Source organism: Zootoca vivipara, chromosome 8, assembly GCF_963506605.1.
Source record: "Zootoca vivipara chromosome 8, rZooViv1.1, whole genome shotgun sequence".
Classification (NCBI taxonomy): domain Eukaryota; kingdom Metazoa; phylum Chordata; class Lepidosauria; order Squamata; family Lacertidae; genus Zootoca; species Zootoca vivipara.
Window position 1 is genome coordinate 804,082 of NC_083283.1, and position 24,488 is coordinate 828,569.

Here is a 24,488-nt window from a genome sequence, read left to right on the forward strand (position 1 = left end):
GAAGAGGCTCGGCGCGTGGCGGCTGCGGAGAGGCAGGTGAGGAGCGAGGCGGGAGCCGCGGAGGCCCCAGAGGGGAGAGGGGGGGGGAGGCCCCAAGGAAGATATTCACCCTTTCCCTGCTGGTCCCTCTCAGGGCAGGGATTGGGGTTTGCTTTTTCTAGAAAGAAGAGCTCCTGCCCCTTGTCCCTTGTGCCTTGCTGCTTGCTCCTCCTCCTTCCCAGGGATTCCTGTGGCCATTTAAAAAACTCCACACTTGCTTGCATGGCTCAGATCTTCTGGCAGTTGATTCAGCCTAATCTACATCCACATCTTCAAATAAACGCAGCGGAGACGGAGCTCTGCAGTCAGTTCAAACACCTGGTCCCAATCCACCTTTTATGGAATCCACCTATTTCATATCCGCTGAATTTCTTGGCTGGGGCCCTGGAGGGGGCAGAGAGAAGAGCATCTCTCTCCCTGGGGCAGGTCCTGGAGGCTGTCCTTGAAAGGCAGCCAGGGGCTTCAGAGGCCAGTGTTGCCAGGACCGAGGCTGGCCAGGAAAGGGTTAATCGCCCTCTCCCTGTGGAGCCACTTAAGGGATGCCCTCCTTTGCACCCAGGCCATAAATGTCTCCCCTGGCTTGGCCCTCCATGCCATGCAGTTTCTGCTTAGCAAGAGACACAGAATCTTTCTTCCGCCCTCCACATGCGCCCAGAGCTGCCCTCTGCGTGGATCCCATCAGCTGCCACAGGCCCTTTGCCAGGGTTGGGCTAGATGACCCTCAGGGTCCCTTCCAACTCTACCCGAGTCGCCCCCCTCGCCTGCCCCCTCTTCCCCATTGAGCCACAGGAGAGCAAACCCTTCAGGTCCCAGCCAGCCCAGAGTCACCGCCTTCCCTCCTGCTCTTCAAGGAAACGGCTCCCTCAGGGACCCCAGCCAGGGAAGGGGCCCTTAGAGAGAGAGGATGGGCTTCTCGCTCTCTCCTAACGCTAGAGCTCCTGGGCAGCCCATGAAGCTGAGTGTTGGGAGGTCCAGGGCAGATGAAAGAAAGGCCTTCTGGACACAGCCCAGGGTTAGACTGCGGAACTCCCTCCCCCAGGCAGGAGGCAGAGACGGCCACCCATCTGGAGGCTTTTAAAAGACAAATTCATGGAGGAGCAGCTGCCTCTTGATGGCTGGTCCCCACAATGACTTGGCTCTGCCCATCACAGCTGGAAGGCAGTAGGTGCTTCTCATGTCCTTTGGGGCATCTGGCTGGTCATGGTGAGAACAGAATGCTGGGCGAGATGGACCAGTGGCCCGATCCACATGGCTCTTGGAGAGCCACAGGCAGGATCCGAGCACAAGAGCCCTCCCCACTCCTGTGGTTTCCAGCCACTGCGATTCAGAAGCATTGCTGCCTTCGATGGTGGAGGCAGAGCAGAGCCAGCCTGGCTAGTCGATAGCCTGTGAATTGTCTAATTCTCTCTTGAAGCCATCCAAGTGGGTGCCCCCCCCACTGCTTCCTGCAGGAGGGAGTTCCACAGGTTGAGGATGTGCTGCACAAAGAAGGACTTGCTTTCATCGGTCCTGAATCTTCCCCCATTCATCTTCATGGCATGTCCATGAGGTCTAATCGCATGAGGAGGAGGAAAACTTTTTTCTATCCACTCTCCCCCTGCCATGTGTAATTTCATAAACTTGGATCATGCCTGTCTTTCGTGGATTTATTTTTAAGAGAAAGGGTGGGAGGAAGGGGGATTGGCATGAAGCACCTCCCTGCATAGTTGGGGTCTCTCCGAACACAGGCTGGCTCATGGGGTGCCCTCTCTCTCTCTCTCTCTCTCCCTGCAGATCCCCCCCCCCTTTTCCAGCATGGCAGAGCATCCGACCCAGGACCTACTGGCTTTCCTCTCCCCAGATACCCGTCTGGACCTGAAGGACCGAGCCACGTACTATGTGATGGGGCTCACAGGCAACCCGGAGGGCAGGCGACTGCTGGCCTCGCAGCCGGAACTTGTGTCCGCCTTGTTGGCCCTGACCAGCGACCGCTCCCCGTGCATGGCCACAGACGCTTACCACGCCCTCATCAACCTGGCCACGGAGCCCGCTGCCCACGGGGCCCTGAAGGAAGGGCTTCCCGTCCTGCTGAAGCGCTTGCTGGATCCAACCTTCCCCATGGCCAACCAGGTCTGCACGCTGCTCTCCAACCTGTCTCGGGAGGAGGCCTCGTGCAGAGCGCTCTTGGCTGCCCTCCAGGAGGAGAGCCTGGGGGGGCTGGCGGCCCTGGTGGACGCCTTCTGCACGGAAGGCTTCAACGCCGAGGCATCTCTCCACTACCTGGGGCCCTTGCTGTCGAACCTCAGCCAGCTGCCTGAAGCCCGAGACTTCCTCTTGGACAGATCCAGGCAGGTGTGGGGGGGATGGTGCTGCGGTTGAGTGGGGGTTTATGGGGTGCCTCTGCATGTGGAGGATTTGCTGAGGGGGGGGGTTGCCGTGAGGACTGCGGAGAAGAAAGTGGGAGTAGCAGATATATATCAGTCCAACAGAGGCATGAATAGAGCTGCTCTTCTGAAAAGCAAGAGCAAGCTGCTTTTCTCCTGTTCTCGAGGGTAGGACTCGAACCAGGGGCTTCAAGTTGCAAGAAAAGAGATTCCAACTAAACAGGAAGAATAGACAGTGCAAGAGATTCCCGTGAGAGGTGGCAGACTCTCCTTCATTGAGATTCCTGCATTGCAGGGGGCTGGATTGGATGACCTCCAGGGTCCCTTCCAACTCTACAATTCTCTGATTTCTATGTTTCCTCTCTGAATTTGGTGAGCTCCCCCCCCCCCCCGCATTCACCAATTTGTTCTAAGGCAGCTGGGAGGGGGAGCTTCTTTTCCCCCAGGTGATACAATTAGTAAAAAGGGATGCAGGTGGTGCTATGGTCTAAACCAGGCACCCCCAAACTGTGGCCCTCCAGATGTTTTGGCCTACAACTCCCATGATCCCTAGCTCAGTGTTTCTCAACCAGTGTGCCTCCAGATGTTTTGGGACTACAACTCCCATCATCCCTAGCTAGCAAGACCAGTGGTCAGGAATGATGGGAGTTGTAGTCCCAAAACATCTGGAGGCACACTGGTTGAGAAACACTGCCCTAGCTAACAGGACCAGTGGTCAGGCATGATGGGAATTGTAGTCCAAAACATCTGGAGGGCCGAAGTTTGGGGATGCCTGGTCTAAACCACTGAGCCTCTTGGGCTTGCCCAAGGTTGGTGGTTCGAATGAGCTCCCATTGCTCTGTCCCAGCTTCTGCCAACCGAGCAATTCGAAAGCACACCAGCACGAGTAGATAAATAGGTACCATTGTGGCTGGAAGGTAAATGGCGTTTCCATGCTTTCTAAAACCAGGGAAACAAAAAGAGAAAACAGACAGGGAGGGTGGAGCTCTGACGGGAGGGATGAATGGGGGGGGGGGGCGTCAAGGGGTCTACCTGGGCAGGGAGAGGTCATTCTTTTTTTGGAGGGGAGGCCTTTCAGCGCTTGAGTTGCCCCCTGCTTGAGTGACAGGTGCCTCTGATGGGCCTGCAGTGCATGATGGGAGGGAAAGAAGCCCCTGCATTTCCTTAGGGCTCCTCCTTGACTGCAGATCCCCCTCTTCCTGCCAGGTGTGTGGTGCAGAGGTTGCTGCCTTTCACACAGTACACACGCTCATCCATCCGCCGAGGAGGGGTGGTGGGCACGCTCCGCAACTGCTGCTTTGAATATGGTGAGTGGGGGGGTTGGGGGGCTCTCTCTCTCTCTTCTGGCCCAGAGAAACCTGCTGCTTTTCTGTGTTTCTGTGTTCCTTTCCTTTCGCTGCCAGCGCCCCCAGTCTCTTCCAGAGTGGGCTTGGACCCCACCCCAGCAGGGTCTTTGCCCCAAATTGGACTGCCTCGCTTGTTTTTTCCCAGGGCACCACGAGTGGCTGCTGAGCGACGAGGTGGACCTTCTCCCCTTCCTCCTCCTCCCTTTGGCTGGACCTGAGGAGTTTCCCGAGGACGAGATGGAAAGTGCGTCCCTTTGGGGAGGCAGAGAGAGAGGGGGGAGGAGATGGGTGCTGGGTCGTCGCACCTTGGGGGCAGAGTCTGTTCCAGGGAGCCCCAGGGGGGCGGGGCAGGGATGTCTTAGCCACCTCAGTCCTGTGGGGGCCTTGGGGAAGTAGGCCTCCTGGCAGGGTGGGCCTGGGCGGGGCTGTGGTCACTCGCTTGCCCCTCTCAGCCTGCAATGTCTTGGCCCCAGGGCTGCCCCTGGACCTCCAGTACTTGGCAGCGGAGAAGAAGAGGGAGCCAGACCCCGACATCCGCAAGATGCTGCTGGAGGCCATTATGCTGGTGAGTCCCAGCCTGAGAGGGCAAGGCAGGGCCTTTTCCAAATATCTGCCCTCCTTCCCCCCCCCCTCCACCGTCTCAGTCTTTGGTTTTAAAAAAACAGACTCCTGGAAAAGAAAGGTTTCAGCTGTATGCAAACTTACATCCATGTGGATTGCAGAGTCGGAGAATGTGGATTTTGCCCTCCCTGCCTCCAACTCTGAAGGGCTTAAGGAGAGCATCTGCTGGATGAGGCCACGGCTCCCCTGGTCCAGCCTCCTGTTCTCCCAGGGGCCCCAAAGGGGGATGCAGGGCCCGAGAGCAAGGGCACCTTCCTCCTTGCGGTTTCCAGCGACTGGGATCCAGACCAACTTCTGCCCCTGATCCTAGAGGCAGGGCAGAGACCTTGTTAGCTGCCTCCTGCGTAGAAAACCCTCATGGCTGATTCAGCAGCCGGAGTGTTTGAGCTGCTGCTGAGACTTGCAGGCGGGTTTTCCCCAAAGAAGAGAAGGTCTTCCAGTGGCAATGTAGGGTCCCTCACGCACAGTTTGGATGTTGGGGGAGACCATTTGTAGGCTCCACACGCACACACAGCTGACCTGTCTTCCATCTCACCCTCCTGGCCTGTTGAGCCTCTTCCCTCCTTCAGGTTGCCCCCCCACCCCTTTCCTTACTAGGGTCTGCTGCTGCTTCCAGCCGGCCTGATCCTAAACAGATTTGTATTTGTGGGGTCATGAAAGCCACCTTTGCCCAGTTCCCATGGAGGCAGTGCATGGGGACTCTTTGTTTTCTGCGTGGAGGAGCCCCAACCTGTCCCGTCCCCCCCAATTTCCCGGCTGCTTTGTGCCCCAGAGCAGTCCACTCCCTGCCCTGCCGCCCCTCCCTCATTCAGCTTCCCCTGGGGGTGCTCGGTTCCCACCCTGCGCCTCCAGGCAGACCCTCTGCACACAACCCCAGCGACAGGCGACCTTTCCCCATTCCTCTCCACAGCTCACAGCCACCAAGCCAGGGCGCCGGCTAGTGCGAGAGAAAGGCACTTACCTCATCCTGCGGGAGCTGCACAAGTGGGAAAAGGACCCAGGTGTCCTGGCTGCCTGTGAAAAGCTGATCCAGGTGGGCAGGAAGGAGTGGGGAGCCGAGGATTGGCGCCCTGGCTCCCTTTGGTCACTCAGGCCCAGGGATTGCAGACTGATGCTTGGGGTGGGGGGGATCCCTGGACGGCCCTGGGATGCTCTGGATAGGGTGCTGTGGGGGGGGGGCTCCTTTGGGACAAGAGCAGCCCTGGCCTGTTCAGGCTTCAGGAGGGAGAGAGAGGGATTTAGGTGGGGAAGACTCCGACATTGATCCCGAGAGCCAGTGTGGTGTAGTGGTTAAGAGAGGTAGACTCATAATCTGGGGAACCAGGTTCGTGTCTCCGCTCCTCCACATGCAGCTGCTGGGTGACCTTGAGATAGTCACACTTCTCTGAAGTCTCTCAGCCTCACTCACCTCACAGAGTGTTTGTTGTGGGGGAGGAAGGGAAAGGAGATTGTGAGCCGCTTTGAGACTCCTTCGGGTAGTGATAAAGCGGGATATCAAATCCAAACTCTTCTTCTTCTTTAGCTTGCACAAAAGATTAAAGGGAGAATGGGACGCTCTTTTTAATGGGGAAGCAGGGAACAAAAACAGCGAGTAATCTCCAAGCATCCAGGCAGAGCCCGTGAGGCGGGTGGGGAGCCCAGAACCTTTGCTTGGTGGTGGTTGGGGTTTGTGGGATCCAGTTGGGCTGCTGGATAACTGGATAACTCTCAGGCCACAGAAGGAAGCGACGCAGAAGCTGAGCACTCGGAATATTTCTGTGCTGGGGGAATCCCCCTTTCCCCTTGTTCGTTGGAATCCATGCCCCCTGTTCTGTTTCTGCTTCTGTAATCCCCTGGGGGGGCAGTGAGGGGGGCTTTCCATCCCCCCCACAGGCCCTTCTGGTTTGACCTGATGCTGCCACCTGGGGGCAGTTTGGGGTCGGGGTGGATGTTGCTTGGCTTTAGGCCTGATGGTCCCTTTCCCTCCTCCTTTTGCCCTGAGCAGGTCCTCATTGGTGACGAGCCGGAGGCCGGGATGGAGAACCTGCTGGAGGTGGAGATCCCTGCGGAGGTGGAGGAGCAGCTGCAGCGCCTGGATCTGGAGGAGGCAGATCAGCTGCAGCAGCAGCAGGAGGAGAAGGAGGAGTGCAAGAGCCAGGCATCCTGCTCTGAAGGGCTGCAGAGATGAGGCACAGATAACTGGGACAATGAAGACCCCAAGTCCTTCTCTCCCTTCGCCCCTTGTGGCCAAAGCCCCTGCAACTGCAGTCTGGAAAGGAGGGTTGGCCAAGGAGCAACCAGCAGTGGGAGGACGGAACTGAGCCCCCTTCAGGAATGGGAAGGGCAGGATCTGAAGCCTGGGCCCTCCCTGCCAGCAGTTTGTCCAGGCATAGCTGGGTGCCCTTCCTGAGCCTGTAGGGGGCTGGCCTGCCCGGGGCGGTGTGTGTGTGTTATTGGGTTGTGGTTTTTATTTTGATCATATTGTGGTTTTTTATGTTGACCTTTTCTGCGAACCGCCCTGAGACACTGGGTCTATAATTTCAATAAATAAAGATAATAATTCTGCCACCACCCACAGAAAGAGGGTGATGAGTTGGCAGCCCCAGTGACTCTACTGCCCTCCAATAAAATGTTTGCCAGCACAGAAAGACCCAGTTTATATCTGGCATTTGATTCTCTGAGGTTCCTGCCCTTCTTCTGGAGTCTGAGTGAGAAGACAGCCCTGTGGGTCTGGCCGGGTCTGCCTGGCCATAGGTGCCCCCCACCCAGCCGCATAGAATCATAGAGTTGGAAGAGACCACAAGGGCCATCCAGTCCAACCCCCTGCCGAGCAGGAAACACCATCAAAGCATTCTTGACATATGCCTGTCAAGCCTCTGCTTAAAGACCTCCAAAGAAGGAGACTCCACCACACTCCTTGGCAGCAAATTCCACTGCCAAACAGCTCTTACTGTCAGGAAGTTCTTCCTAATGTTTAGGTGGAATCTTCTTTCTTGTAGTTTGAATCCATTGCTCCGTGTCCGCTTCTCTGGAGCAGCAGAAAACAATCTTTCTCCCCACTCCCCAGCCTCCTTCCAAGCGGAATGTCTGCTGCAATGGCGGAGGTGCCCCCCACCCCACAATAGGTTGCGACCCACACCGGCGACGTCTGGGCTGCCTTTCAGCACAAGGGACCCCTTTCCAGGGTGTTTTCATCCAGACTTCGCAACCTGTGGCCGCCTGCGTGCTTTGTACTACAACCCTGGGGATGATGGGAGTTGTAGTCCAAAACACCTGGAAGGCAGCAGGTTGGGGGAGGCTGCTCAGCAGGCCGGGAAAGGACGGGGCCATTTCTGGATTGCCTTCTTGGTCCGTCAGAAATGAGCTGCCTGTTTCCTGCCCAGGCAGTCGGCCGAGGGAGGCAAGTTGCTGAGCAGCACTGGGAGGGGGGAAGAGGCCTCTTCAAGGCTTCCCATTTGAAGGGCCGCTGAAAAATGGGAGGTGAGACTAGGTGGGCTTTGGGCCTGATCCAGCGGAAGGGCTCCTCTTAGATGCAACCCTCCTTCCCTGCTCCCCCCCCATTCCAGAGGTCCTCCTCAGCCCTTTCCAACATGAGAGAGACTGCTCTGAGCTTGGTGCCTGCAGGGAGGAATACTAGGAAGAGATGGATTCAGGCGGCTGCAGGGGCTTAAGGCTGGGCAAAGGGTGCGATCCCATCAAGGGAGAGCAATGTTATCAGCTGCTCTTAGTTGCATGAGGCTCTTGGTAGCTCAAAAATAGCATTTACGGCCTCCAGAGAGTAGTCATTAAGAGGCAGCTCCTCCTCCATGAATTCGTCTTTTAAAGGCCTCCAGATGGGTGGCCGTCTCTGCCTCCTGCCTGGGGGAGGGAGTTCCGCAGTCTAACCCTGGGCTGTGTCCAGAGGCCTTTCTTTCATCTGCCCTGGACCTCCCAGCACTCAGCTTCATGGGCTGCCCAGGAGCTCTAGCGTTAGGAGAGAGCGAGAAGCCCATCCTCTCTCTCCAAGGGCCCCTTCCCTGGCTGGGGTCCCTGAGGGAGCCGTTTCCTTGATGAGCAGGAGGGAAGGCGACTGGGCTGGCTGGGACCTGAAGGGTTTGCTCTCCTGTGGCTCAATGGGGAAGAATCTCCAGGCAGGCGAGGGAGGTGACTCAGGTAGAGTTGGGAGGGATCCTGAGGGTCATCTAGCCCAACCCCAGTAAAGGGCCTGTGGCAGCTGATGGGATCCACGCAGAGGGCAGCTCTGGGCGCATGTGGAGGGCGGAAGAAAGATCCTGTGTCTCTTGCTAAGCAGAAACTGCATGGCATGGAGGGCCAAGCCAGGGGAGACATTTATGGCCTGGGTGCAAAGGAGGGCATCCCTTAAGCGGCTCCACAGGGAGAGGGCGATTAACCCTTTCCTGGCCAGCCTCGGTCCTGGCAACACTGGCCTCTGAAGCCCCTGGCTGCCTTTCAAGGACAGCCTCCAGGACCTGCCCCAGGGAGAGAGATGCTCTTCTCTCTGCCCCCTCCAGGGCCCCAGCCAACAAATTCAGCGGATATGAAATAGGTGGATTCCATAAAAGGTGGATTGGGACCAGGTGCTTGAACTGACTGCAGAGCTCCGTCTCCGCTGCGTTTATTTGAAGATGTGGATGTAGATTAGGCTGAATAAACTGCCAGAAGATCTGAGCCATGCAAGCAAGTGTGAAGTTTTTTAAATGGCCACAGGAATCCCTGGGAAGGAGGAGGAGCAAGCAGCAAGGGACCTGGGACAAGGGGCAGGAGCTCTTTCTAAAAAACCAAATACTGTAGAAACCTGCCCTGAGCATGAACCAGCCCTCCAGTGCTGGGTTGTGGGGCTGGTTCAGCAGCAGCTCCTGATCCAAAGGCTACAGGAAGCAAAAGTGGCCTTTTCTAGGGGATGTTGGCGGTAGGATTCGGAAAGCGTGAGATATGCGTGGCCCCGCATGTAACCTTCACGTGGGAAAAAGGGCTGCCCCGGGGACATTGGGCAGCAACTTCTCCGTGAGCTGCCCGGGGCATTAATGCAGAGGCAACGGGGAGTGTGGGGGACCGTTTCCTCCTGCGAGGCGACTGGGGGGCGCGCCCCAGCCCCTCTGCGCGCGCGCACGCACACACGGCAAGAAGAGCCACGCCAAGCCAAGATACACTGATGTATATAGAGAAAACAGCAGGCAGGCATCAGACGTGCAGTCGGTCGAGCAAGGAGCGCGCGGGCTCGGCGGCGGCGGCGGCGGCGCCTCCTCAGTCCCAGGTCGGCCGCCCGCCGGTGCCGCGCGGGCACACACGAGCAGGCAGCAGCGCGGAGGGACTCTGAATAATCTTTAATAGTGCTCACTGCATCCGGTCCTTGGGCGCTGCGTCCCCCGCCCGGGGCGCGGCCGGAGGCGGCCGAGGGGAGGCACCGGCGGCCCCACAGGACGGGCGGGCTGGCGGACGGACGGCTGCAGCTTGCGCGGGGGCGCGCGGGGGCGGCGGCGGCTCACGGGCACGGCGTCATGGTGTAGAGGGAGTGCACTTGCTTGGAGAGGCTCGCCGAGCCGCCCGCGCCGCCGCCGCCCGCGCCCAGCGCCGCCGCCCGCGCCGGCACCCGGTCGGCCAGCCGCTTGCTGCTCACGTAGGCGCTGGTGGAGAAGCCCGAGCCGGGCTTTCGGAAGTTGGGCAGGTGGTGGAAGGGCTGCAGGCTGCTGAGCAGGCTGGGCCGGTAGAGCGACAGGCGCGGCGGGCGCTCCGTCTTGCGCGGCGACGGCAGCTGGAGGATGCAGTTGGCGGCGCCGGCCGCCCCGTCGGCGCTGCTCTTCTTCTCGGCCGCCGCCGCCACCTTGGCCGCCCGCGCGGGGAAGGCGCCCGTGGCCGAGGCGGCGCGCGGCGTGGGCCGCACTTGGCCCTCCTTGGCGCTCTCCGACGCCTTGGTCGAGCTCTCCAGGTCCGGCAGCTGCGACGTGGCGCCCGGGGGCTCCGCTGCAAAAAGGCGGCCAGGGGAGCCGGTTAGCGGAGGAGCAGCGGGGAGGGACCGGGGGCTGCATCGCCCTTTCTGCCCGACCAGGTGGGCGCTCTCCATCCATCCCGCAACACACGGGGGGCGCGAGGAGCTCTGCAAGGACTGAGCCCAGGGGACACTTTAAATAAATACTGGATGCTGCAGCTATGGCGGTGGCAGAGGGGCAGACGCTGCCTTGACCTCAACCACCAGGTTTCCCCTTCCTCCAAAGCTTTTATCTCCTTTCTCCACGAGCCTGGGCAGCCCCTGAGTTGTTGATTCTTTGGTGGGGGGGGGGGGAGCGGTGCGCGGTGGGTCCGGCATGGAAGGCGGAGAAGGGGGCCCAAGAGCAGGCATCCCCAAACTGCGGCCCTCCAGATGTTTTGCCCTACAACTCCCATGATCCCTAGCTAACAGGACCAGTGGTCGGGGAAGATGGGAATTGTAGTCCAAAACATCTGGAGGGCCGAAGTTTGGGGATGCCTGGCCAAGAGCGATGCCTCCTTTCCCATCGGAGCAGCCCCAATCCCATTCCTACTTGCGTGCAAGCAGGAGGGAGTGGGGATCCCTCAGCTGGGAAGGGAGGCTTCCCATTGCCTAATTGAGAGATCCCTTCCCCCAGGGCCGTCTTAAGCATCTCGGGCGCCGTGGTGTGGAGATTGCTCCGGCACCCCTGCCCCACCCCGTTTCTTGCTGTGGCTGGTGGGCGGGTGCAGCGCACAGCGCGGTTGCTGCGCGGCTCTGCCACACAGCGCCCCCCTGCCTGTCCGGCGCCCCGTGCCACCTAGCCTACCCCTAGAGCCGGCCCTGCCTACCCCCTCCTGCTTGCAGAGCATGAAGCCTCCCTTCGCAGCTGAGAGATCCCCGCCCTTCTCCTGCTTGCACGCAAGTAGGAGTTGGGAGGCTGCTCCATAGGCAGCAGGAAGCCCCCCTTCCCAGCTGAGATGCTGGGGTCAGGGAAGGTGGAGGCGGCCCGGAAGCTGCATCTTGGGGCCCCGGCACCACCATCCAATGGGGACTTCCGAGCAGCTCCTGAAGCCAGCCAGAGCCAACTGCCCCACACTGCTGCATTTCCTGGGGACATTAGATGAAATCCAGGGACACTCCAGGGATGGAATTTGTCTGGGGACTTATTCGCAATTCCAGGGACTGTCCCCGGGAAACGGGGATGTCTGGTAACCCTACCCAAGGGGTCTGGTCTTCTTGGAGTTGGCTGCCTGCTGGGGGCAAGGGCAGAGCTTCTGGCCCAGAAACGGTGCCCAGGACAGGGCAGAGGCCTGGTCTGCTGTCTCTTCCTGAAGGGGGTTCCCTGTTACCCAAAGAGGCAGAGGCTGCTTCCCTGGGTGATGGTGTGGGGGGGGGGTCTGTCCTGCCTGTCCTTATCGGCTTCCCTCAGGGCAGGGTTTGTGTGCGTTGTTCTCCGGAGGGGAGCTGGGGGTCCCAGGCCTGGCCGCTTACCTTGTATCGCTTGGGACTTCTCTGGGCTTAGGTTGCACTCCGGGTGGACCCCCATGGAGCTCATCACTCGGTGGAAGATGGCCGACGTGGCAGGCAGCATCCATCGGTGCGTGGCCACTTGCTGCAGGCCCAGGCGGGCAGCCGGCTTCAGCTGAAGCAAACCCTCAATCAGGTTCTGACATTCTGCATCGGGGAGAAGAGCTGGTCAGACCCCACAGCAGCAGCAGCCGCCACCACCTGGGGGCTCTAATGGAAAGGGGGGGCGGTGTTTGTAGCAGTAGGCCCTTCATTCCTGGGCTGTGCCAGCTGCATGAAGCAACTGGTGGGGCTTCTGGGGGAGGAGGGCAGAGGGCTCAGGGAGCCTGGGCCAGGAGGTCTGCCTCTGTTTCCCTTGCAGAGTCTCAAGTGTCGCTGGCTGACTTGCAAGCAAGCAGCCGTGTGCAGCCCCCCCTGCACCTTGTTCTTGCACCCTCTGGGGTTCCCGGGTTCGTTTTGCCCCGGGACACCCTGCAACCGGCCAGGCTTTAGGGATCGGCCTGCCGTGTAGCTCTGGGCAGGGAGGCTGGCACAGGATGCAGAACTAATCCCATGCCCCCAGTGCAGGTGGCTGCAGAGCCTCGTGATCAGGTGCCTCCATTGGAAACACTGTAAAGCAGGCATGTCCAACAGGTAGATCGTGATCTACCGGTAGATCACTGGATGTCTGCGGTAGATCTCTGGCAGATCATTGGCTCCGCTCAAAGAAGCTGAACAACTGTGGCTCCCCTAAAAAAAAAAGCTCAACATTTTACCTCCTCCCTGAAAAAACTCAACAACTTTGACCCGAACCTCCCCAAAATGGACCTTCCTCCTTCCTAAAAAAAGCTCAACATCTTTGACCTGAACCCCCCAAAAGAGGGGAGATCACTGCCAGTTTTTAACTCTGCGAGTAGATCACAGTCTCTTGGGAGTTGGCCACCCCTGCTGTAAAGGAACCACGGATGCCAGCAAGCACTGGGATGCAATGTGAATGACCATGTGACTTTTGCCAGAAGCAATGGGTGAACTTGAGACACCAGAGGAAGGAGGAGCAAAGTTCTGGGGCGAGAGCCACGGCCTTGGACACGGCCTGCTTTGACTTGACTCCAGCTCCAGCTAGAGGTGATGGTGCCAGTGGGAAGGGGCTGCTCAATGCCAAGGTGTCTGCGGCGGCAGCGGCTGCCTCCTCTCCCCTGGCGCTGGGGCTGGCTGAGGGGGGCTCCTGACCCCTGACCCTGCTGGGAATTCTGCAAGGGTGGTACAGGAGATTCTGCAAAACACCAGGAGATTGCAGAATGGCCTCGGGGGCCCTAGAGCTGTAAGGAAATGCAATTCTAATGGGATTTTTAAAAAGTCCTCCCCGTGGTTTTCCAGAAGCCATGCCCATCTCCCCCTCTTCTTGGGTGCTGGGGTGGCAGGTGTGGGCCCAACTGAGCCTCCCCCCTCCCCCCCTCCGGGCCCCTGCAGCAGAGCCTCGTGTTGCCACGGCCGTACCTGGTGAGATGGGCTGTCGGAAAGCCAGTCCCTGCTTGATCACGTGGATCATCTTGTGAGGCTGACGCTCCTTGAAGGGGAGCTTCCCTGTCACCATGGCGTAGAGGATCACCCCACTGCGGGAAGGAGTTCAGAGAGGGGTCACCCTCACCACCCCAAGCGCCAGCTGGCCCAGGGCAGGATGCTTCCATTGCAAGTCTTGCCTGTGCTGGGGGAAGCAACCTGCCAGGCCAAAGTGGTCCAGGGTTCCTTGCAGGATATTTCCAGACCTACCTTGAGATACCTTCTACCTGCAGAGCAGATGCTTTAACCAATGAGACACACAGCCCTTTAAGCACTGGCTTGTTACCTGTGCCTGCCCCGGCCCCATACCTGAATGACCCTGCTGCCATCTCTCTCTCCCCCCCCCGCAATGCTCCAGCAGTTCTGCCCCCCAATTGTACTCACAGGCTCCATAGGTCAGCCAGCTCCCCATTGTACTTCTTGCTCATGAGGATTTCAGGGGCAGTGTAGGCCACGGAGCCACAAAAGGTGTTCATTAGGGAATTCTTCAGGGAATAGCGATTGGCAAACCCAAAATCTGCAATGGGAGGGGGCAGAGAAGACGACCAGCTCCTCACCTGGCAGCTACGAAAAGAGCCTTTGCCAGCCTCGGGCTCTCCAGGCATTTCGGACTCCCAACACCCGGATCCCCCCACTGCGGGGTTGCTAGGGGCTCCCTCCTTTTAATCAAAGAGCTGGTGTTGTGCTGCTCTCATTGTAGTCAGCGGCATGTTTTAAACCAGTTTCATATATGTATCTAGTTCTAAGTCTGTTAATGGCTTATTGTTAATCTATTATTGGTTTTTCCAGGTTTTCAGCAGGTTTTCTTGTTTTTAACTGTAAGCTGTCAGGGGAAAAAGGCAGGAAACAGACAGACAGACAAACAAACCAATAAACAAATAGGAAAGCAAATGAATGGCTGGTTTAGGGGGCGCATCCCTCGGCCGCTTCATCCATGCCCAAGTTTCCCAGCTGGTCATTATTGCTTTTGGGAATTGGGTGTGGCAGTGGGAGGCTCTGCCACAGCCGATAAAAGAAGGCAGAAGCTCCCACTCAGAAGATCCTACTTCTGGGACTTCTGGTGTCTCCACAGGCTCTGCCAAGAAATCCTTCCATTTGAATTCACTTGAGGCGACTGGAGGATGCAGATTTTATCTGTCCAATTTCCCTTGAGAGAGATACAGAAATGCTTTGGGGTCATAAATTCTCTATATACATCTCACAGTGGAATTAGCGTGTCCCAGTTGAATTTCTGAAAACATTAAAATTGGGTGAGTCGGCGGGCAGCGAGCCTTCATTGCATGGTGCTGAAAGGAGGGAAATGGCTGTTTTATGTAGAAGGCAGGGCCTACTTTGATGCCCTTCAAACATGCTCTTATAAGGGAGATCCTCTGGCCATGGCTCCCTTATCTGGGTCACTGGCTGCCATGTTTTGAACCCTGTGCTCACTTGACAGAAACAAATGTTGTTGGCTGATGGGATGATGCCGCTCGCTCTGTCCCCATGGAAGGAAACTCACCTGTCAGCTTAATGAAGCCACGTTCATCCAGTAAAATGTTCTCACATTTCAAGTCTCTGAGGGAACAGAAAGCAGCAAAAGGAGCTTGAATGGGCTACTACTGATCTTCGCATACGAGAGCATGCAGATGTGCAGGTGGAGGAAAGAACTAGAATGTGCATTGAAGTTAGCAGACTCATTACCTATTAGTAAGCACTAGGAGCACGCGGGTGGTGCTGTGGTCTAAACCACAGAGCCTCTCTTGGGCTTGCCGATCGGAAGGTCGGCGGTTCGAATCCCCGTGATGGGGTGAGCTCCCATTGCTCAATCCCTGCTCCTGCCCACCTAGTAGTTTGAAAGCACGTCAAAATGCAAGTAGATAAATAGGTACCGCTCTGACAGGAAGGTAAACGGCGTTTCCGTGCATTGCTCTGGTTCGCCACATGACCCAGAAGCTGTACGCCGGCTCCCTTGGCCAATGACACGAGATGAGCGCTGCAACCCCAGAGTCGTCCAGAGTCGTCCATGGTCAGGGGTCCCTTTACCTTTACCTTTATGAGGAGCCTGGAAATGGACCTGCTACAAAGAATCCCAACCCTGCACATGGCAGAAATGACACCAATCTGTTTCCCTTCACCAATCTGTTTCCCTTCAGGTTGCATATTTAATTTCAACTGCTGTTTGGGGCTTTTTGCAACAATCTGGGTATGCTGGAGCCCCGTGGCAGAAGGCAAAGCAGCACATCAGCCCAAGGGCCCCCGAGATGCTTGAGGAAGCTCCCATGCCCAGTGCTCAGGCCTGCGCACAAGATCGCTCTGGAACATCAGCAGACGTTGCCTGCCTCCCTTGCAATCTTCTGCCATAGGCAGAGAAGCTAAAAGAGAACAATAAAACGATAGAGCCCATCTCGGGCAACGAGCTGGGATTGCCTAGGCCTGTTTCACCCAGAGTCCTCCTGGCCCTTCAGTGGTGTCAGAAGGAAGGCCAACCAAGAATCATCGAATCCTAGAGTTGGAAGAGACCACAAGGGCCATCCAGTCCAACCCCCTGACAAGCAGGAAACACCATCAAAGCATTCCAGACATATGCCTGTCAAGCCTCTGCTTAAAGACCTCCAAAGAAGGAGACTCCACCACACTCCTTGGCAGCAAATTCCACTGCCGAACAGCTCTTACTGTCAGGAAGTTCTTCCTGATGTTTAGGTGGAATCTACTTTCTTGTAGTTTGAATCCATTGCTCTGTGTCCGCTTCTCTGGAGCAGCAGAAAACAACCTTTCTCCCTCCTCTATATGACATCCTTTCATATATTTGAACATGGCTATCATATCACCCCTTAACCTCCTCCTCTTCAGGCTAAACATACCCAGCTCCCTAAGCCGTTCCTCATAAGGCATCGTTTCCAGGCCTTTGACCATTTTGGTTGCCCTCCTCTGGACACGATCCAGCTTGTCAGTATCCTTCTTGAACTGTGGTGCCCAGAACTGGACACAGTACTCCAGGTGAGGTCTGACCAGAGCAGAATACAGTGGTACTGTTACTTCCCTTGATCTAGATGCTATACTCCTATTGATGCAGCCCCGAAAACACTACAAAGAATGAGTCGTATCCTGGAAAGTGTGGAGAACTGCAGTGTCCTTATTATGGGTTATTAAACAATCTGTGTATCTGTCCAAAAGTGGTGAGTATGAAGGTAGAACGAGGAAGTCACGTGAAGGGAATTCAAAGCGATATTTGTGTGTTCTGGGATCTTTTTGTGAAAGACAGCAAGTTAGGGGTGAGGCGCCTCAGGTCTGAGGACCAAATGCAGCCAGCCTTTCAAGTCCCAAGCCTCTTAGGACTCTGACTCAGAGCCACGGTTTCTCCTCAGACTGCTCTGCTCACCGATCTTGATCTATGGCCTCTAGTTGCCTGGCTGGAATGTGTCCTTCAACTGAGACAGTGCCTCTGTCTTGCCTGCCTGGACAACGGGTAGAAAGATGGGGGAACTGGTGTAGAAACACCTGGTTTTTAAATGTCCCCTAGAGTCCGCTCCTGCCTATTTTCTCTCCTAGCCCCACCTATCGCTTCAGTCTCTCCCCCCTACCCTCATAGAATCATAGAGTTGGAAGAGACCACAAGGGCCATCCAGTCCAACCCCCTGCCAAGCAGGAAACACCGTCAAAGCATTCTTGACATATGCCTGTCAAGCCTCCGCTTAAAGACCTCCAAAGAAGGGGACTCCACCACACTCCTTGGCAGCAAATTCCACTGCCGAACAGCTCTTACTGTCAGGAAGTTCTTCCTAATGTTTGGGGCCCGTGGATGTTCTCCCCACGGAGGCCTTTCCGGTGCACTAAAGTGGTCATAACTTTGGTGCCAGGCAAACACACTCCGTTTTCATGGGAATTTGAGCAGCACCCAGAGCATCAGGCATGTTCACTCAGGTCCTGCTTTCAGGCTTCCCTTTGGGGCATCTCTCAGTGGCCAGCCTATTATTATTATTATTATTATTATTATTATTATTATTATTATTATTATTTTATATTTATACCCTGCCTATCTGAGTATCAATCCCAGCCACTCTGGGCGGCTTACAGCAGAACAAGGGGAGGTGTGGAACAGGAGGCTGGACCACATGACCCCCCCCCCACACACATTTGGTCTAATCCTGCTGTTGCTGCTACAGCAGAGCTCTTAGGATGCTGTGATGCCGTTTTATTGCTATCCTCTGCTTGTGAGTTGCTTTTTGGTGGGAAGTGGTATATGGTTTAACAAAACAAACTCTTAGCCTAAAAAACATTTCCCCCCGTGGCCCAGAAAGACAACCATTTTCTCTGGACCCCTCGGTGCCGCCTTCCTCTTCCTGAGAGGGAATCTGGATGTGACCCTGGAGGTCTTCCAGGCCTCAGAAGTGATCCTTCCCTGCCACCACCTCCCAGCTATCCCCTTCTTCCTCCCCACCCAGCCATTTCTGTCACCTGTGGACGATGCCGACATTGTGGCAGTGTGCCACGGCACTGACAATCTGTCGGAAAAGCCTTCGCGCCTCCTCTTCCTCCAGCCCAGGAAGCTCCCTCCTGTCGGACGTGGCGTTGATGTGCTCCAGGAGGTCTCCCCGAGAGGCCAGTTCCAGGACCAGGTAGGTGCGCTTACTGTTCCGGTACATCTCGTAGAGCTGGATCTGCAGGGGAGCAGCCCACACTCATCACAAGGGGACCCAGGTGGACTGCAAAAGGGGATGGGGGACCCAAGAACGCTTGGCATCCACTGAGCTAAGCAGTTCCACGAGCGCAAGGACTTTTGCCTGGGCAACGGAGCTTCGCCTTCCTTTCCTCTGCCTGCCTGTGCCCCAGAATGTTGGGGAAAGAACCCAGACTTGGGTAGGGTCAGTGGGGGAGGCAGCAAAAGTTCTGCTGGAAAGACAAAAGTGCTTATGCTAGGAAGGAAGGAAGGAAGGAGAAGCACCAACAAAAGAAGAATGGCAGGCGAAACTGATGGACTATGCAGAGATGGCGAAACTGACGGGGAAGATCCGAAAGCAGAAAGATCAAGTATTTTTAAAAGACTGGAGTACATTTTTAACTTATTTAGAAGACCACTGTAAACAGTTAAAATTATTGGTAGGGAAGTAATGACACTTGTAATGTGATTTTTTAAATGATAATTATTGATATTTAATAGATCCCTTCATGGATCAATGCCTTGTCGTGGCGAAGGGGCTTGAATAACTCGGAGAAGCTATGAGCTATGCCATGCAGGGCCACCCAAGATGGACAGGTCATAGTGGAGAGTTTTGACTAAACGTGATCCACCTGGAGAAGGAACTGGCAAGCCACTCCAGTATCCCTGCCAAGAAAACTCCATGGACAAAGACAACAGGCATATAAAAGTTATGACGCTGGAAGATGAGCCCCTCAGGTCGGAAGGCGTCCAACATGCTACTGAGGAAGAGCGGAGGACAAGTACAAGTAGATTCAGAGCTGATGAAGCGGCTGGGCCAAAGCCGAAAGGACGCTCAGTTGCGGATATGCCTGGAAGCGAAAGGAAAGTCCGATGCTGTAAAGAAAAATATTGCATAGGAACCTGGAATGTAAGAACCATGGATGGAGGTAAGCTGGATGTGGTCAAAAATGAGATGACAAGAATAAATATCGACATCCTGGGCATCAGTGAACTAAAATGGAAGGGAATGGGCGAATTCAGTTCGGGTGACTATCATATCTACTACTGTGGGCAAGAATCCTGTAGAAGAAATGGAGTGGCCCTCATAGTCAACAAAAGAGTGGCAAAAGCTGTAATGGGATGCAATCTCAAAAATGACAGAATGATCTCGATACGAATCCAAGGCAGACCTTTTAACATCACAGTAATCCAAGTTTATGCACCAACTACCGGTGCTGAAGAAAGTGAAATTGACCAATTCTATGAAGACCTACAACACCTTCTAGAAATGACACCAAAGAAGGATGTTCTTCTCATTACAGGGGATTGGAATGCTAAAGTAGGGAATCAAGAGATAAAAGGAATAACTGGCAAGTTTGGCCTTGGAGTTCAAAATGAAGCAGGGCAAAGGCTAATAGAGTTCTGTCAAGAGAACAAGCTGGTCATCACAAACACTCTCTTCCAACAACACAAGAGACGACTCTACACATGGATATCACCAAATGGGCAGCATCGAAATAAGATTGATTATATTCTCTGCAGCCAAAGATGGAGAAGCTCTATACAGTCAGCAAAAACAAGACCTGGAGCTGACTGTAACTCAGATCATCAGCTTCTTATAGCAAAATTCCAGCTTAAACTGAAGAAAGTAGAAAAAACCACTGGGCCAGTAAGATACAATCTGAATCAAATCCCTTATGAATACACAGTGGAAGTGAGGAACAGGTTTAAGGATTTAGATTTGGTGGACAGAGTGCCTGAAGAACTATGGATGGAGGCTCGTAACATTATACAGGAGGCAGCAACGAAAACCATCCCAAGGAAAAGGAAATGCAAGAAAGCAAAATGGCTGTCCAACGAGGCCTTACAAATAGCGGAGGAGAGGAGGCAAGCAAAATGCAAGGGAGATAGGGAAAGATACAGGAAACTGAATGCAGATTTCCAAAAAGCAGCAAGGAGAGACAAGAGGGTCTTCTTAAATGAGCAATGCAAAGAAATAGAGGAAAACAATAGAATGGGGAAAACCAGAGATCTGTTCAAGAAAATTGGAGATATGAAAGGAACATTTCGTACAAAGATTACCATAATCAAGGACAAAAGTGGTAAGGACGTAACAGAAGCAGAAGACATCAAGAAGAGGTGGCAAGAATACACAGAAGAATTATACCAGAAAGATATGGAGGTCTCGTACACCCCAGGTAGTGTGGTTGCTGATCTTGAGCCAGACATCTTGGAGAGTGAAGTCAAATGGGCCTTAGAAAGCACTGCTAATAACAAGGCCAGTGGAAGTGATGGTATTCCAGCTGAACTATTTAAAATTTTAAAAGATGATGCTGTTAAGGTGCTACACCCAATATGCCAGCAAGTTTGGAAAACTCAGCAATGGCCAGAGGATTGGAGAAGATCAGTCTACATCCCAATTCCAAAGAAGGGCAGTGCCAAAGAATGCTCCAACTACCGCACAATTGCGCTCATTTCACACGCTAGCAAGGTTATGCTTAAAATTCTACAAGGCAGGCTTAGGCAGTATGTGGACCGAGAACTCCCAGAAGTGCAAGCTGGATTTCGAAAGGGCAGAGGAACCAGAGACCAAATAGCAAACATGCGCTGGATTATGGAGAAAGCTAGAGAGTTCCAGAAAAACGTCTACTTCTGCTTCATTGACTATGCAAAAGCCTTTGACTGTGTCGACCACAGCAAACTATGGCAAGTTCTTAAAGAAATGGGAGTGCCTGATCACCTCATCTGTCTCCTGAGAAATCTCTATGTGGGACAAGAAGCTACAGTTAGAACTGGATATGGAACAACTGATTGGTTCAAAATTGGGAAAGGAGTACGACAAGGTTGTATATTGTCTCCCTGCTTATTTAACTTATATGCAGAATTCATCATGCGAAAGGCTGGACTAGATGAATCCCAAGCCGGAATTAAGATTGCCGGAAGAAATATCAACAACCTCAGATATGCAGATGACACAACCTTGATGGCAGAAAGCGAGGAGGAATTAAAGAACCTTTTAATGAGGGTGAAAGAGGAGAGCGCAAAATATGGTCTGAAGCTCAACATCAAAAAAACCAAGATCATGGCCACCGGTCCCATCACCTCCTGGCAAATAGAAGGGGAAGAAATGGAGGCAGTGAGAGATTTTACTTTCTTGGGCTCCTTGATCACTGCAGATGGTGACAGCAGTCACGAAATTAAAAGAAGCCTGCTTCTTGGGAGAAAAGCAATGACAAACCTAGACAGCATCTTAAAAAGCAGAGACATCACCTTGCCGACAAAGGTCCGTATAGTTAAAGCTATGGTTTTCCCAGTAGTGATGTATGGAAGTGAGAGCTGGACCATAAAGAAGGCTGATCGCCGAAGAATTGATGCTTTTGAATTCTGGTGCTGGAGGAGACTCTTGAGAGTCCCATGGACTGCAAGAAGATCAAACCTATCCATTCTGAAGGAAATCAGCCCTGAGTGCTCCCTGGAAGGACAGATCCTGAAGCTGAGGCTCCAAGACTTTGGCCACCTCATGAGAAGAGAAGACTCCCTGGAAAAGACCCTGATGTTGGGAAAGATGGAGGGCACTAGGAGAAGGGGACGACAGAGGACAAGATGGTGGGACAGTGTTCTCGAAGCTACGAACATGAGTTTGACCAAACTGCGGGAGGCAGTGCAAGACAGGAGTGCCTGGCGTGCTATGGTCCATGGGGTCACGAAGAGTCGGACACGACTAAACGACTAAACAACAACAACAATAGATGGATAAGGGTAAAAGATGCAGCAAACCTAATATTGAACATGGGACCCAGGGAGGGAGGGAGGGAGGTCTGAAGGTTCGGAAGAACCTTGTAATTTAATGTTTGAAATAGCTAAGTTAAAACGTATAAATTTGTGAAAAAACCAATAAAATTTTTTTTTTTTTTAAAAGTGCTTGTGCTAGTGGAACTCTTTGGTTAGATACCCCCATTATCCTTTGGAACTGCAGCACACTTGACTGCCTGAGCGCAAGGCATGCAATGCAAGATGTGCCCCATGAATCACACACACACACACACACAAATGGCTGTTGTCTGCTTGGACGCAAGGACCGGGGAAGGGTCAGGCCCTGTGGTCTTGGATGTTGTGGCAAGGAGCAGCCGTGCAGGTGACAGATGCTGTAATGCACATGTGCAGACTCTGGGATGCTCAAAGGGAGCTTGGTGTAAGTGAGGGCTGCTGCTCTGCACCAACCAGTGTCCTCTGCGCAAAATCAGGGTGGGGAGCAAAATCCAGAGCCTTGTGTTGAGTTTTGGGGGTCAAATTTGTGAGAATATTCTCCCAGTTTCTGCTGCATAAGAAGTCAGCCACAGGGTGTTCGCTCACTAGTGAGGGCTTCGATTTTATAAATGTCCATGGGAAATAAAGGACTTCTGTCTGAATAGGCCTGCTTTGGGCTGGGCTTTGAAGGGTCAGCCTCTCTTTTTCTCTCTGGGGGAGCTCTCACTTTCCCAACATGTCCAGCTTGTTGCTGTGACCTCTAGTCTGAGCTCTAGAGTCAACTTTCCTATTCACCCCTCTTTGCTCAAGCCAGCCTGCCTCCTGCCACCTCTATGCCCCTGGCCGCTGGCAGTCTGGGTCTGCAAAGCCTGCGTCTGAATTACAGGTTGTCCTTCACACCTGACATGGGGGGGGGGGTTTGAGGTCAGCAGGGGGAACTCATGAAACTTCCCGTCCAAAGCACAAGTGGCCCAGAGCAGACCCCACACAGACTCACCACATTTAGATGCTTGTAGGTAACATTGAGGGAGTAGATTTCTCTTGGGAGGAACTTTTTGGTATATTCTACAGGTGCTTCTGCCGTTGAGATGATCTTTATAGCAACCTGGGAGGAGAGAAAGCAGAGTTTGAATGTGGAGCTGAAGGGAGTGTGTGTTCCGCTGATGGGGGGCAAGGGCACCTTCCTGGTGGGGACCAGTTCCTGCATCAACCCAACACAATGGAAGCCCGCAGGTGTCTGTGGGCAGGTGAGCATCTGCTGCACAAGGGAGGCAATCTCTAGGAAGCAGGTCTGTCTCAAACCTCTTGATCCAGGAAGCAGATCTTCCTGGCTGGACTGCCACAATGGATCCATTCACAACACTCCATTCTTTCTCCCTGGGGGGAAATCTCGCTACGGGTGAGCAATCCTCCCAGGCTGGTCTGGCATTTGCTGCGCCAAGATGCCCTGTCTTGGGGTGAAGGTAGGCAGGCAGAGAAGCACCCGGGCGCCCGCCCGCCCTCACACACTTGCCCTCAATCTGGGGTGCGGAGGTGTTGGTAGGGAGGAAAGGGGAGAAGGCTGCCACAAAGCATAGAAACATGATGAGAGCTGCACACACTGCAATTTGGTCAAGTCAGGGCAAAGGAAGGAAGGAAGGAAGGAAGGAAGGAGAAAAGATGGGCTGGTGGTTTCCAGGTGGTCGCTTGTTGTCTTTTGAATTAGTCGCTTGCTTGTGGGCTGCCCAGGGGCATGGACTTCACCCAGGGGCAGCGACCACAGCTAACATCCTTGGGCAGCCCTGAAATTACAATCAATGTTGCCAAATTCTGTGTATCTGCTATTAGACGCAGGAAACAAAGAGCTTTCCAATGTCAATACGCAGGCGAATGCGAATCTTTAATTTTATTTATGTCCTTTAACTTTAAAGTGTTGTTATGACCTAATTTGTATTGAAATTGTCCTCTGTTTATTTCTGTGTTATCCTGTGTTGAATAGTTGTATGAGTCGATTTGGTCTGTGACCGTTTAATAAATTTGATTTGATTTGATTTGATCGTTGGGCAGCGGCTGGTGCCCAGAATCCTGCCAGAGCCCACTTAGGGTGCCGCTCCTGGGCATTCCTTTCAGACACCCAGCAGTCCAATCAGTTCTAGATGGGCCGGAACTAGCAACCCCTGGTATCTAGGTTCTACCTCCACTTCAGGAGGCAGTTATTGTGCCCCTGAATGCCAGGCCTGGCGTGTGTCGCTGCTGTGCTCAGAAATGGCTTGTGGGCTTCCCATAACGGTCACCTTGGTTGGCCCCTGTGAGAAGAGGGTGGTGAGCTAGATGGGCCTCTTTTGGCCGGATCCAGCAGGCTCTCCTTAGGATCTTATTGCTGCTGTAGGAACTGTGGAAAACAGAGTGGGCAGTTCCACAACAGAGCCTGAAAGAGGCTTCTTGGGAGGAACAGGAGCCAGCCAAGCCGTGGCGAGTCTTCTGCTGGGCAAGACCCTTTCCTGGTGCCCTCACCCACCCGCCTCCCTCCCAGCTTGGGTGAGTGCGGACAGAGCCCCCCGCCCTGCTCTTGTGCCCACCATGGAGTGCCGCTTGCTCCTGAGGTCTGAGGCCAGCTTGTAGTTCTGCATCATTTTCTCTTGGGTGGCATAACCCAGGTAGACTTTGGAGAAAGCTCCCGAGCCTATCTTCTTGGAAGAGAGGAGGTAGCCATTCTCCTTGCTTTCCCGAACCTGCTCCAGGAACGTCCTCCTGTCCGCCTCGCGCTTAGAGAAGCTCTTCAT

At 54.5% G+C, this 24,488-nt stretch overlaps 2 protein-coding genes across 2 annotated transcripts; one reads left to right on the forward strand and one right to left on the reverse strand.

Annotated features, from left to right (window-relative positions):
* Window positions 1–1,820: 1,820 nt before the first annotated feature.
* Window positions 1,821–9,403, forward strand: HGH1 (HGH1 homolog). Its single transcript, XM_035124647.2, has 6 exons — window positions 1,821–2,366; window positions 3,609–3,709; window positions 3,894–3,992; window positions 4,222–4,313; window positions 5,280–5,402; window positions 6,354–9,403. Exons 1-6 carry the CDS (start codon window positions 1,834–1,836, stop codon window positions 6,534–6,536), a joined length of 1,131 nt encoding a protein of 376 aa, XP_034980538.2. The 5' UTR covers window positions 1,821–1,833; the 3' UTR covers window positions 6,537–9,403.
* Window positions 9,404–9,830: 427 nt separating this feature from the next.
* LOC118089762 (testis-specific serine/threonine-protein kinase 5-like) lies at window positions 9,831–24,488 on the reverse strand. Its single transcript, XM_035124634.1, has 8 exons — window positions 24,285–24,488; window positions 22,724–22,831; window positions 17,796–17,998; window positions 14,860–14,915; window positions 13,746–13,878; window positions 13,299–13,414; window positions 11,787–11,969; window positions 9,831–10,309 (listed from the first exon to the last, which is right to left on the reverse strand). The coding sequence occupies exons 1-8, from the start codon at window positions 24,486–24,488 to the stop codon at window positions 9,831–9,833; spliced, it is 1,482 nt and encodes a 493-aa protein (XP_034980525.1).